Consider the following 15,821-nt stretch of genomic DNA (forward strand, 5'->3'; position numbering starts at 1 on the left):
GGAACCCCTCAGGACTGAATGTAGGACACACTTCTCCGCTGCACAAGGACTGTCTTGTGCCTTATACTAAAATAATTAAGAATTTTAGGGATGTTCTCTTAAAAAGAAAAAGAGTTAATATCCCAGCGGGTCATGTACTTGGAGTTATTTTCAGCAGAGAGAACAAAGGTGCACCAATTCCTCTTTCATTTGGTTTCCCTAAGTCTCCGGGGTGGATTTTACATGGCTCACCTCAGTTAGGAATCCACATATCAGGGATTGAACTTGACATCCTTAATATTAGAGTTTAACCAACTGAGGCAAATGGCTAGAAATGATCTATTACAGCTTATAAAAGTGGTTCACCCAACAGAATGCCAGCATATCAATTTACCTAGATACTAAAAAGTATAGCTTGCTGCTGTTTATGGCCAAAAATATATTTCAAAAAAAACAAAGAAATTGAAGAGAAATTGGCATGTAAACAATGACTTCAATATTTTAGGAGACCCTAAGATATCCATCAAGCCACAGCACTGAAACATATAACATTTTCTTGAATTATTGAACAGGAAAGAACATGACGTGAAAATATTCCTCATTTGAGAGAAAAAAACATTGAACATACTGCTTATTAAGTGGCATTGTTGCTGGAAAAATTGGAGCGGAAAATGAACTGTGTATAACAGCTTCAAGCTGTGTGGCTGGTTTCCAGTTACCTGTAAGAAATGGAAAAGCTAAAGCTTCAACAAAAGAAAAGGAAATGGAAACAGGGGGATTTACCTGTCATGGCCTGTTGGTCATCCACGGTTAACTTTAAACTTTTTCCTCGACGGACCACACGCACTGTGTGCCATTCGTTATCATTGAGGTTATAGCCAGCAAAAAGGGTCTCGGGACCTTTGCCTGTAGAATATGCCAAACAGTCATTATGGACACTCAGAATCAGTCGAGCAAATGAACCTCACAGAGAGTGAGAGAAAGAGACAAAGTAAGGGGTGGGGGAGCACGGGAGAAGGAGGAGAGACAAGAGAGAAATGAGAGAGAGGTGAGAGAGAGAGAGGAGGAAGAGACTGGCTGGATCAATTTTCAAGCCCATTAGAGTCAGAGCAAGCAAGGAAAATGACAAGTTAACAGACATTCAGGTGTGACACTTTAAGAAGAACCTTTAACATTATGCATTGATCAAAGACACGTGAATGAACCTTGTTGTCATAAATAGGCACAGTCAATATAGCATTGGGAAGCCTCCCAAATTTACACATACTTGGTTGTTGTTGTTATTTTTCGTAATGAATTCTCTGATATTTGCAGTTCTGGCTTTCTTACTAATGAAGCAGATAGCAGTGCTGTAGCCTCTGACTTTGGGGAGAGAGCTGACCATAAGTAATTAGCTAAGCATCTTCAGCTGGAGCAACTGGCTGATTAGATTCTGGTGAGGAGACTGTGCTGAGTACTGCACTGTGTGATAGCTGTTCTTCACTGTTACCCCATGTATCTCCAATGTTCACCAAATTCTTAAATTTATGGAATGTTGCATCTAAAAACTAAGTCTAGTGGAGTGAGTTTAGGTAAAAGTATGGACTCTTAGAAAATGAAAAGAGAGAGAGAGAGGTCACAGCCAATAAAGGTCCATGTGTTGGGTGAGAAGGAAAAAAGAAAAGTGAGACTGAACAGCTCTAGAGGGCAAGGATTTCCTACTGAGGACAATAAGAAAAAAGGCAAGAAATGTAGTCACCTGGGAAAGTAACTGCCAGTGAATCTATGTAAATCCATGTACATTGGCTAAGGACAGACAAATTATTTCAGAAAGTTGTTTTGTGGAAATCAATGAAATGACACATTAGAAAAATATCCCTCCTCTTCTACTTAAAAACAAAGCAAGGAAAAGAAAAAAAAAACTTTCTATAACTTGAAACTTTTTAATTAAAAAAAATACTTCCATTCATTGGACACTATGATTTACTGAGAAAAAAATCATGGAAAGTTTTTAAAGATATATTATTTGGTGATGGATTTTTCCCCCTCTTTTGTAAGTACTGAAATGTGTCCGTATGCTAAAATAATGAAGGATGTGGCATCATTGAGTTTCATGACTTTCAACTGATTGAGAGCATCAAGGTTGGGTTCACAATTTCTTCAACCAAATTCTACCAACAAAACCCATCAATGTCCGAGAATCATAGGAGGACACAGAAAAGGCCAAGAAAAAGGAGAAAAAGAAAAGGAAAAAAAAGAGAATAAAGAAAGAAGGAAAGAAAAAAGAGAAACAGTAATAGAACCAATTAGAAGAACCTCCGTAGTCCATCCAACAACAGATCGGTCTTTGCATTTGGTACTGCTGGCTATCCTGATTTCTCTATTAGGATGTCAAGTTCTAGCTTCCTTAGTTGGGGTTTCTTTGGGGCTGAAAATTAACCAGTGAGATAAGCTAAATGTTGCAGGAGAGACTGCTTCATGTCTTTAAAGGAAACCATCATTAAGATTGGAAACGATCTCTTTTTGTTTCTTTAGAGAAGTTAAATTACACATCTGGATACATGAATAAGAACGAGTCTAGACAGAACAGTTTTGAGAGACTGATCACTAAATAACTAGAGGAAGCCTCTTAGTTCAGCAACGGCAAAATAAAATAAAATAAAATAAAAAGCTTTGAGACTAAATGTTGAAAGTAAGTTCCACGATCAAAGGAACTCTTTCTAGTTTCAACAGTGAAGAAAGAAGAGCGTAATAACTCTGCAGAATCTTAGCATCCTACTGGCAGCAAGGGTCATTCTCAGTTTTGATCTTTGAAAAGCGAATATATCATGTTAAAGCTATTTTTATAGGGAAGACTTTTTTCTCTTAGAAATGTGTGCTTTTGAAGCTGCTTCACTCCTGTTCTCTTAATTTTAAAAGTGTTTTGTCAAGAAAAAGCAGCTTAGGGGTGATATCATCATTACACCCCATTCTGGGCTTGATTTTGCTCTCAAGTCATAATGCTTAATCTATGAAACAACTATTTCTATAACAACAGGCACAAAATCCAATTAAAAATAACCCTTTGGTTCATAAAAATCTCTGTGGGCCAACTTCAAGCTCCTTTCTCGCATTATTAAAAATGTGAAGAGATTGATTTTGGAAGACAAGGTTTTAAAAAATGCACTTAATATTCTCAGTTCAAAAGAGTGCTATCTATGCAACTTGAAGAGTAGCGGAGAGTGCACTGGACAGGGAGTCAAGAACTGTGGGTGCCAGTCCTTGATTTGCCACTAAGAAAGAAGTTGGAGCTGGTAAATGCTTATTAGGTGGCAGGTATTTTATCTGTTAACTTATTTCATCTTTACATTGTTATCATTTTGCAGATGTGGAACTGAAGGCCTAGAGAGCTAAAACTTCTTGCCCCAAGGTCACACAGCTAAAATGTGATAGAAAAGTGTTTCACTCTAGTTCCAAGGGACTCAAAGCCTGCATGTGTTTCCCTGCATTATTAGCCTGCCTCCAAGCTATATGACCTTTGGCTAGAAACTTAACTTTTCAGTTGCCCTCCATCTAAATGAAGGGGGTGGGAAAGCTGTTCTTTGTTATGACTTCCGGCTTGCTCTACAGAATGATCACAGTATTAGGAAACCTTACACATCCTCTGGATAAGTCATCGTAGAAGCAAATCTCTAAACACATCTAATGGCATGGTATATAAAGCTCATCTTTTGGGACTGAGTCCACATAATCAGCGATTTTTTTAAAGATTTTATTTAGTTATTTGAGAGAGACAGACAGTGAGAGCACGATCAGCAGAGGGAGAGGGAGAACCAGGCTCCCCACCAAGCAGGGAGAAAAAAGTGGGGCTCGATCCCAGGACTCTGGGATCATGACTTGAGCTGAAGGCAAACACTTAACCAGCTGAACCACCCAGGTGCCCCAACAATCAGCAATTTGCTGTAACATTCATCTTCTGGTGGTCTCGTAACCCTACTTAAGAAAGGGGGGAGATGGTATAGATGATCTTCACAATGCCTTAGAGATCTTACATTTTCATGTTTAAAACATAATGAATTGGTAAGGAAAGATGGCTTAACTGTTCTAATTTTGAGTGTGAGAGTCATTTGTCCTCTTGTAAAAATTTTAATGGCAAAACTATAATCACCACAGCCGTTGATGATCTGAATTCCTTTTGAAATTTTCTCTTCTTTTGGGAAATGAGAGCATTGACCATAACTTCTTGCTCCCAGCATTAATGTGAGTGTGATGGACTGAATGTTCATTTGTCGAAGCCCTAATCTCTGATGTGATGGTGTTAGGATTTGGAATCTTTGAGAGGTAATTAGGCTTAGATGAGGTCGAGAGGACAGAGCCCCATGAAAGGATTGGTTATCTCCTAAAAAGAGACATCAGAGCTCTTTCTCTCCATCATGAAAGGACACAGAAAGAAGGTGGCCATTTGCAAGCCAGGAGGGGAGCTCTCTCCAACAACCAAACCTACCAGTGATTTTGGACTTCTCGTAGCCAGAACTGTAACTTTCTTATACTTGATTCTTACTGTAACCTATTAAGTCATAGAGGTTCTTTTTTTCTACATTTTAGTTAGGAAAGAAGATTTTGAAAGATTGAGTGTTTTAAGTCATAGGGGCAGTAAGGAGTGGAATCAAGACTGAGATCTTGAGATCTTCCAAGTCCCTTTCAGTGTCCTTTCCACAGGCCTCAAAATGATCTGCAGACAGTAAAAGAAAGGTGCAATGTGTATGAATGCCAACAACTAATATTTAACTAGACTGGATCAAACATCAACTCTACAGGATAATGTTATGGTAAAGAATTTTAGGACTAGAAGGGATGTGGGAAGTAGAGCGGCTCACAGAGCCATCTACAAACAAACTACCTGAGGTTAGAAGCAATTAGATGATCTTCTTCTGTTTAAATGAAGAGTCCAGGTCCCCAGACTGGGAGTCTAGTGAACTTTCTTTAAATTATTCTGACATTATATTACACTGAACTAGACTGAACTTCTTAAAGAGCACCAAGATCTGACTCTACAATTTGGTCCATGACTATGATTTGTTCTGCATCTAAGGTGAAAGTCAAGCAAGAATACATACTACTTCTTTTCAATGGAATTTAAACTATGGTACAAGTGTTTTCCATTTTTGGTGAATACTAGGTGGTAATAGACACTAGGTTTTCTGGTGACTCTGTAGCTAAAATTCATTAATTTACATTCATTTAAATAATTTAAAGTCATTCATTACTGATGGAAGTAGACACAATAAACATTTTTTTTTACAATAAACATTTTTTTCTCTAGTTTTCCTCAATCTAGTTCAACTTAGTTGTCCTTCTACAACTTACCCATGTAAAAAGTTCAAGTGTCCTTACAATTTTAGTCCTAAGAAGGGTTGAAGATAACCCCAACTTGAGGCACCGGACTGAGAGGAATGGGGGTGGGTGGGAGTGAGGGGTACAGTCAGTAGTAAGTCAGACAAATCCTTCTTTGAAATCTACTACTATAGAGTCTTGATTTAACCACTAAGATATACGCTTGATAAAAGATGATAGCTGTTTTGGACCAGATTAGTAATCACATTTGCTAACTACTTTTCACCTTCATTTTCACTATGAGGAGGTGGTGGAGAAAATTGGATTTTTTTCCTTACATTTGCCATCAACTAATTATGTCAGCTTGAGTAAGTCATTTATCTTTTCTGTTCCTCATATTTCATTGGTAAAATGAGGATACTTGGTAAGAACATATAAAAAATACTCTCCTGTAAGCCAATTTAACAATTTTGTCATTCTTGGAAGGAAGAGAACTAACCCTGCACGATTTTCCAAACTTGTGGCAACAGGAAAGAGTGCAATAGTATAGTGACAGTCTCCAAATTCATGAGACGTAACTATTATCATTGTCAATTTCATCATTTTTATTTTGACATGGGTAGGCAGAAGACAGAACTTCAGTGAGTTATCCTAGACCCAGAATTACTAAACTCAAATGAATACAGTAGGACAATATTAATATATGCTAACACATGTGCTTATTAATTTATGTAGTCAAATTTTAAGGAGGACAACTGTTTTTGTCATCTTGGTATCACTCAAAATTTAGCACCACGTAATCAGGAAATGGTCAATCAGGAACAGGAAATACACAATTATGCATGAAGATATGCCCCTGCCGAGTGGACAAGTTCACTTAGGAAAATAAATCACTAATAAAAGGTTATGTGGTGAAATGGTGATTTTTAAGAAACTCTTTTAATTATGGTAAATTATTCACTGTTTCAAGGATCAGATCAGGGCTGGGCAGTGTGGGAGACTCTGACCCAGTATCTCTCTAAGCTTGCCTTACTCAGAACAAATATAGCTGTGCAATGTGAAAATCCAGGAGCTAAACTGGGGCAGTGGTTTTATTATTACTTTTAAATCAATGGATTTTTTTTTCCACCTGTAATCTTGCATAAAGAACATAAAGTGATGTAAAGTGGGAGTTTCCCTGCTACTTAAAAAGTAGGCTAACATTGTCCCTGAGGCACCACCCAGAACACTTAGACTCTATAGAACCTTCTAGGTGGATCATTTCTCCCTTTAGAAAAAGGATGATTTTCTTATTAGAAAACACCAGAAAGGTTTTTAAAAATCATGCACAAGTAACTCTTCACTTTAAAAATCATATTTGATTAAAATAAAAGGATGCCACCTATGAATTAAAAAAAAAAAACAAAACTATTCTTCCAGAACATCATTGATTCAAGGTTCAGAGCTATTCAAAGCTACCATTGTTAGTCTATGTGCTTTATCTGTCCTCTTGCATGAATTCTCAACACACCCTTAATCGCAAAATCCAAATTTATAGGCTCTCTTCTGAAGATTCTGTAGACTGTTTCCTCATAGATCATGTGAGTTCTGGAACAGATTGCCTTTCCTTATTTCTAGCTACAAGGAAACCAAGATTTAGGATTTGTGTTTAATTTGATCAACTAGATTTCCCTTCCTTTAACTTTCCTTTCCTTCCTTCCTTCCTTCCTTCCTTCCTTCCTTCCTTCCTTCCTTCCTTCCTTCCTTCCTTCCTTCCTTCCTTTCATGTTGGCTTTTCTCCACAATTACTTAGTTTAAAATACTTTTGTAATCACTTTAAATCCTGTTTGAAAGTATTGGGGAAAAGCTTTAATCAATAAGTTAATTTATTTAATGAAGAAAAGAATAGCTTTTAAGAGATGTACAGATAATTAATCCAACTCTCTCTTTTTACAGATAGTTCCAAGGGAGGTTAGTTTAAATATATATACATATATGGACATACACACACATATGTATGTCTAATAAGATTAAATGAGCCTTTATTGACCAATACCAGGTCTGTTTGCAAGTATATTTAACTTAATTTTCATATTTGTGATGAATACTTTTAGACCCAAAATATACATAATGAAATTCACATAAACTAACCTTAGATGCTTTCTGGAAAATAGTCTTGTGTGAAAATGTTTTGTGAACTACTTACAGTTTTTGAATGGGGGGTGGAAATAGTAAAGAGAAATAGAGAAGAATGAAATAAAGCTAAGGAATTTATGAAGCAATGTGATCAAAGATGTTTAGTAGACTAAAATGACACCTGTCTCTGGAGCTAAAAAATGGACGTGGCTGGAGAAAAGCAAATCTGTACCAATTATACTTTGATTTTTAAAGCACTTAGATCTCAGCCACAAAGCGGAGATTCCTACATACCCTTTAGGTCATTATCTCTCTCTACTGGTATATTTTAAAGATGCTAGCTATAAAAATGGACCATCTGTATCAGCTACCATATTTCCTAGTATAGTTCAAACCAGTTGGTTCTGGATTTCCTTCATGTTGCCTTAAATATCAAATGTAAATAATTCCTATTTTATAACTTTATCTTGTTATATAAGTGGTTAATCTGTTCACTCAATAAAGCCATTTATTGAGCACGGGGATTTCGTTGGGTGCTTCTGCAAAGCTGTAACCTGGCAATCTGCATAGATGATAGGCAGGTAGGAATCCACTTGTCTTCTGGAAATGATCCATCAACTACCTTGATTTTATTAAGAATAGGTGTGTCTTTTCAACCACAGCTGAAGATGGATATTATGTAAAAGTAGATCCTAAAGTTTTCATAGCTCTGTTGTTTAAAAAAAAATCTACCATTGCCTTACACATATAGATTGATTATATATTTATACATGTGTGTTCAATTGTTCTTTAGATCATTAAACTGCCTTTAGCACCCAGTAATTGAATTAAAAGATACAGCACGGGATCCCTGAGTGGTGCAGCGGTTTGGCGCCTGCCTTTGGCCCAGGGCACGATCCTGGAGACCCGGGATCGAATCCCACGTCGGGCTCCCGGTGCATGGAGCCTGCTTCTCCCTCTGCCTGTGTCTCTGCCTCTCTCTCTCTCTCTCTGTGACTATCATAAATAAAAAAAAAAAAAAAAAAGATACAGCACCATAGCATCATAGAATTATGAAATTTTAAAATGGAATGGTCCATATTGTGTCTGTTGTTTATTCTATTTAACTACTCTAATTCATTCTGGATTATGTGGTATCCATATCCTATTATTAAAGTTTAAAAATTATTTTATGCTAAACACTGATCTCAGCATGTGTATATTCCAGCTTAGATTCTCAAAATGCTTACATTCATCAGGGATCAAAACAGTTTTTCTGTAATGGGTTGTTTAGTAATTACATTTGGTTTTGCAGGATGGGGTTACATTACTCAACACTGCCTTGGTACTGTGAAAGCAGTCATAGACTATATGTAAACAAATGGGTGTGGCTTTGTTTCAATAAAAATATGTGTGCTTCAAGCTGTAAAATACACATAGACAATTTAAATCCTTATATGCCATATATTTTATATTGAGTATTAAAGATATAACTAATGGAAATATATTCAAGAACTTAAGAGTCATGGGACATGAGTTTTAGACTCAATATTGTCATTAAATTTAGCATAACATAAATTATGCTAATTCGGTCTTCCACTTACGGCTCCTGGTCTGAGTTTTCTTGTCAGTAAAATAACATAATAAAAACTAAAAACCACTTGAAAAGGCTTTAAATGGCAGAAGTCAATCTCAAAGCCCTTCTGCTGCATTGCTTTTTTGTTTGCTTGGGTTTTTGTTTTGTTTTGCTTTATTTTTTAAGTTAATTCTATGCCCAACATGGGGTCTAAACTCACAAATTCCAAAATCAGTAGTCACATGCTCTACCAATTGAGCCAGCCAGGTGCCCCTAGGCCCCTTTGCTGGTTCTACAAATTTAGAATAGCACCTTTATTAAAATGCATGGTATCTTCATGTGTATATAAAATTAGGTGTCTACATATATCCACATTTCCAGCTACTAACATGTTTTATTTGGCAATTGACTTTGAGGATGGTAACCTCTGGTAGGAGGCAGGACCCTGTGGGAAGCACAAGCTGGAAACAAACCTTGTCATTGTGACAATAATGGGAAGAGAGAAAAGCAGCAGAAACAGAGGCTCGAGCCACGGTGCTTGATACCTGAGTCATGGTTCCTGGCAGCAGCACTCCTGTTTGTAAATAACAAGAAGATGTGTTTCTCAGGTGGTAATTATGACACCTTTAGCCTGCTCTTTGATCTCGCTTTTTTTCTGGTTTTAAAATAATTACTTAAAAAATAATCTAACCTCTGCTTTAAGAAAGAGAGGAGGAGGAGGAGGAAGGGAAGAGGAGGAGGGAAGGGAGGGAGGAGGAGTAACTCTCATTAAATGTTTCTATTTTATCTCTCTCCATGCCTAGATATTGGGCTGGGAGCAAAATTCTTTTGTTTTTATTTCTCACATGAATCAATTAGGGATTTAATTATAAATTAAAATTAGACACATGAAAATTGTACTTCCACATTCTTCCTCTACTATTCACTAACATTATTAGGGAAAGACCCATAAAATAATTTGGAAGCTCCGTACATAATGAAATTGTGAGGCCTTTGTTCAAAATGAAGAATTTTAGGACAGTTACAGCAGATCATGAATTCAAGCACAGATCCTTCTAGGCATAGGACCATGGGTGACTATACACATTGCATGCTATTGAGGCCAGCCCTGATTAGGAGAATTAAGTCTTGTGGTTTTTTATTTTAAAGTTTCATTTAGCTCTATATTACAAAAATATGCAGACAAAGCTGGAAACAAAACACTTCATTTATTCACTTAAGAGGAACAGCTGGGTCACCTTCCCCATACTGTCTGCACTTAATGGCAAGGCCCCTGGGGTATCAGAGAAGCTGTCTTACTGGCCAGGTCTAGTGTTTGGTGACAGGCTAATAATCATCCTAACAATCATGAAGCTGAGCTACTTGCCAAGCCATATAACTCCTCCCTCTTCATCTCTCTTCAACATCTCCTCAATTTAATGGAGGGTACATCCTTGACAACAATTCAGAATGTCTTTATGGAGAGAGCTGTTTGCCTTTTCTGTACAAGAAAAGTGATGTTTATAGAGTCCTAAGGATAGACACATCTCTTTATACTAAAAATACCAGAAACACCGTCCCCTAATTAAAAAGTACTTTGGGTAAATAATATAAAGTCAGACATTAAGTTTCAGGTGTTAGTTTTTCAAAAATGAATACAAACAACAGGATAAAGGCATTTTATAAACTATTTAAATTCTGTGGAGAAATAAAATAGTAACACTAATTAATTACACTATATTTGTTTTGGTTAGATTGTTATTTAAATCTATCCTTGTGTTTTTAAAATTGCTATAACCCTATATCTTGGTCTGGTGCATGTGTTCTGGACTCACAGGTTTGGTTTTTATCCTAGTTCCATAAGTTACTAGCTGAGTGAACTTGGGTAATCTACTTAAGTTCTCTGGACCTCAATATATATATATATTATATATATATAATATATATATATAATATATATATTACTAGCTTATGTAAAAATAGAGATACTTCACACCACTGGTAGATTTAATGCATTTAAATAATTTAAAGCAATGCCTAGTACATGTAAGCCCTCAGCTATAGTAATATTATTGTCACTATTATATTATCACTATTATTATATCTTCCCTTCAGTATGTTCAAAATTTCAAAGAAAATATCATATATCAATAGCTCAGTGCCTTTGAATATAAGAGTCATTCACTAAATATTTGCTGAATGAGTGTATTTGCTTAGAGTTTGTTGGATTCTGTGTGGTAGAGGAAATATCTTTTGATACTGAATTAAGCCAAATAGTTAAAGAAATAACTACTCCATTAACTTTTAATGCTTACATTCACTAAGAAGTGTCAGGAAATAGAAAGCTTCATCCCTTTGTTTTCGTATTTGACAGGATGGAATCTGGTAAGCTGTATAGTTGGAGAGCTTGGGTAACTCAGTTTTCTGGTTAATTATTTGGACACTTTTTTTGCTCAGTTCCCTTGAAAATAAATTTAATATTGTGTAGAGCCTGGGAGAGCAAAATGGCCTAAGGCTAGCAGTCAATAATTTCCAAGTGAAAAGTTGGTTTAGGAATAGAGGAATTCAAGAATTAATGAGTGATTATAAACAAACATTGGCTTTGTGTGCAAAAATATCTGACCCTGGAGAGCTGCTGGAAACACCCTTCAGACACTCCTCTGCCATTTTCCTAACTCATACCAACCCTATTCGATCACCTACAAAATAAACTTTAGTTTATGTATCTGCCTCACCTTCTGCTCCATATCTGGCTTAATATCATAGCTCTAGGCAAATGGATCAACAAAGTTTAAATCATCTACTAAGAAACATTTAGCCTCTATAGCATTGACATTGATTGTACCCATTTATGACAGACCAGGATAAATATCTCTGATGTAAATAATTTTCAATGTGAAAAACATACATTTTAAGAAATATAAATTACCTTTTAAGAACATAATTATATTTACAACAGTAAAAATGAACACAAATTATACAAATATACTGTTCAAAGGATGTTTAAAAATAGCTCTCTTTAAATCTAATCTAGCTCAACTGGCAAGTTTAGGAAGAAGCGTAATAAAATAAACTAATATACTGAAAGAAAAAATTTGGACTGTGACTTTATTTTAAGGAAAAAAGGTCATTTCCAAGAAATGCTTATCACATAATAGGATAGCTTGCAGGTATAATTAAGTACTAAATAGTTAATGTGCTTTTAAGTAAGCATTATAAATGGAAAATATATTCAGAGTTGGTGTAACATGAAAAGAGAAGGATTATATTAATTTTACAGTGATACTTATTTAATATGTCTTATGCAATACTTACAAAATGTCAAGCTACCTGAATGAAAAAGCATACAGATATTGAGCATGCAAAAATTTACAAATATTTGACAATCCACTAAGCAGCCATGAAATTAGAGTATAAAACACAAAGATTATTTAATTGAATATATCATTCCTCATCTGAACACAGTATTATAATAGTTACAGAATTTCTTTTATTGAGAGGGCCAAGAAAAATGCATATTTTTGCATAATACAAGGAAAGATAGCTTTACCTGTGTTTTGTTTTCCATATCTTGTTAATATAAGTGCATTGGACCATCTTTAAAGATCGAGTTGATAAAATTTAGCTTTCCCTCACTACTTTTAGGGTATTCTTGTACAAACTTTCTCCAAAAATGAAAAGCATATTAGAAGAAATAAATAAATCTCAGCTTCCTAGCTTTGTTTATTTATTTGTCTCCTTTTTTCTTTTCCCTGGGAAGCCATTATGATGCTTGAAAAATCTATTTTTCAGTATTTGTCTTAAACATTATGAAAGTGTTTTTTTAATAAAACACATTATAAGAAATATGATAAGACATATTTTGTCTTTAGAAATGTTGAACTGTAGCATCTCATTTGTTTTGGTCTTTTTTTCTTTCCTCAATTACTGCATCAAAGAAGGCTATGGACAAGTAACACATGATAATTCATCCATGCATCATATGAAAATTGGAATAATAATATACTTTTTCCCAATGATACAATGACTTTCAAAATCCTTCTTTACTTTGAATTTTAATAACATAATAACAGATAGTGTTAATGTGATTGTTTTCTTTTATCATCATTGGCTTATTTATTTATAATGACTTATTTTAGTCATTAAGTGCTATGATTTAGTTATTGAGTGCTATGATTTTATTCAACTATTTATGTTAGTGAAGGGAAAAATATTGAGATTTCTCTTTTATTTCAAGGTGTCTTTGGGTCAAAATATCCTGAAATGAATGCCCTCCCTTCCTGTCCTGGAAGTATTCTAAAAAAGTACTTGTTCAACTATAGCAACAGTCATTACCAACTAAATTCTATGCCAAGTTAACTTGCCCAGTGTGAGGAAATAGTGTTTGCAGGTTCCTTTGAGCTGGTCTACCTACTGCTAGAAGTAATGTCATGATGTCTGCATGCTTGTTCCTGGTCAATCTTCTTGTGATGAGATTACATTTGTTAGGCTTTCACTTAGTGGATTACGGTCAACGATAATTTACATCAATGCACCTATAACTATCTTTTCATTCATGGTTATTCTGTTCTGGTTTGTTTTTAAAGATCTTGCTCACAGATGCCTCAAGTCAGTTTTAATTTGACTGCTCTGAGATCACTGATGAATCATGATATACTTACTTTTGTACATATATGTTTTTTATTTTATATTTCTTCCACTAGCTCAGTGACCTAGACCTGCTTTATATTACTTTGGCAGAAAACCTAAGCTGAGCATTAGTTAGGTTTTAAAATACTACATGTCATAGTCACATGCTGTACGTAATGTTTATAATGTTTAGCAATATATGCTAAAATAAAAGAACATGTTGCAAAAACATATGAACCTATATTTCCAAAGAAACATACATTACACAATGTGTTATATATGAAGAATGTAACATGCAAAGCACTATATGTTATAAGGGCATTTAAGATAAGAATAAAATTTTTCTCTGAGGACTGAAATGTTAGGCCACTTTTCAAAATTTCTGTTTCCTCCAGCTTCCAAATATGGATGATTAGGAGTCAAGTGTTATTCAAAAAGAGACTCATTTTGACTGCTTTGTAAGTTAAAATTGGTGGGAAATTTAGTTTTCAAATTCATTTAGAATATACAAATCATAATACAAACATATGATAATTGAAAATTACCCACAATTTATATAGCAGGTGCTGTAAACATTTTGAGGGATGTATTTCCAGAAACATTGCAGAAAAGCCATTTTGTTACTGTGGTTCTTTGTCAATTTTGCAATTAACAACTCAAAAAATAGGAGATACCAATTATTTCTTCATTGTTTATGGTTTGAACTAATTTTCCTTAACTGAGCAGTTTAAAGAATTAATCAATTTTCCAAATATTATTTTTGATAGTGTAAAGCTTCTCAGTTGATTTCCTGAACTGAATCTTCAGATAAAAGAATTTAATTTATAAATGTTTAAAATACTTCAAGCATCTCATCACCTATCATGACACGCTCAGAATTCTATGTGGTTATTATCACTTATATATATTTTTAAATGTTATTGTAAGCATTATCATGTCCTACCTCCACTTTGGTCCACCTATTTGAACATTATTTGGTGAATATGTATGTATTCCAAGGGAACTTGCATAACTTATTAAATCATTTATTTATTTATTTTATTTTACTGGACACCTTCATAATTAATGAAAAATCAGTAATGGCAGATTTTTTTTTTTTTTAGTAATGGCAGATTTTAAGGCACGTCATTATAGTATATTAGTTCTATAATGTTTGAATTTTAATTTTTACATGATTAACTATTTCCTTTGTACTTACGGAAATGTAAAACATTTCAGAACTCTTTGGATTTTGTTGTAATACACGTTAATTTATACTAGAAATTTATTGATTTCCAAAATGGGTTGATTTTTTTTAATGTATCTGACAATTTAATGAGTGCCTATATTCACAGGCTGCATATATTATTTATATGCAAATTTTAAAAGAGAATTGATTATTCTTACCTTAAATTTTACATTTCTAAAGCAATTTTAACTATGATAATTATCTATAGTAAAAGGCAATTGACTTTGAAATTTAACTTATTTCAGTAGTACTTTGCACAAAATATTTCAAGTCTATATTTATACTGATCTCCCAGGAAGGGTGATGGGAGGGTAAAGAATTCTCACAACTTTATGAGTGATGCATTTAAAGAACAAATAACAAGAAGCAAATAATCCAGTATTCAGTGCAATAAAAATAGGAGTAATTTAAATATCCTCAGAAATTCTGACTTTGTCTTTGGGGAAGCTGTTTTCATAATGCATTTCTTATTCATCTTGCTCTTTGCTCCCACTGGTAACAAGTAAAAGAAATGGATAAGAGCTATGAGCACGCTGAATTTTTCTCCACCTTCAAATTCCTTGATGGCCTCATTCATTCTTCCCCACCCCAATTTCAAGAGCCATCCCCACTTGATTTATATACCATATGTTAGCCAGTTATCCGTTGAAGTAATTGTAATCCTCATGGGTATTTTATGGATAGGGTAAAAACATTTTTAATCAGATACCCTAGAGAAAAGATGCTTGTGTGGAAAACCTGCTATTCCTGCATTCCTCTGAGGAGAGTATATTATGTGGACCCCTGCTCTGATGATAGCTGATTGGATTACCCATTGGTATCTGCCTCCAGACTAAAATCTGGTCAGTAGTTTATGAGATGACATTATTTGAAAGTTCTGCTCAATAGCAAAACAATAAATAATGAATCCACTACATTCTCTTTCTAGGGGGGTCTGATTACATAACCCATTAGAGACAACAGTTGGATGAAAGATCAGCAAAAAGCCAAAGGTAATGCTCAGGAAAAGGCAGAGAACCAAAACCATGAGGCAGGAGAGGAGAT

The 15,821-nt window shown here is 34.7% G+C and overlaps 1 protein-coding gene across 22 annotated transcripts in view; it reads right to left on the reverse strand.

The window, feature by feature from the left end:
• Positions 1–15,821, reverse strand: part of NRXN1 (neurexin 1) — a 1,115,712-nt gene that overhangs the window by 585,700 nt on the left and 514,191 nt on the right. For all 22 annotated transcript variants that reach the window (XM_049115892.1, XM_049115890.1, XM_049115886.1 and 19 more), the window contains one exon: positions 763–885. In XM_049115892.1, coding sequence (XP_048971849.1) covers positions 763–885 — 123 coding nt within the window. The remainder of the gene's footprint in view (positions 1–762; positions 886–15,821) is intronic.

The sequence above is a fragment of the Canis lupus genome, chromosome 10, assembly GCF_003254725.2.
Source record: "Canis lupus dingo isolate Sandy chromosome 10, ASM325472v2, whole genome shotgun sequence".
Lineage (NCBI taxonomy): Eukaryota > Metazoa > Chordata > Mammalia > Carnivora > Canidae > Canis > Canis lupus.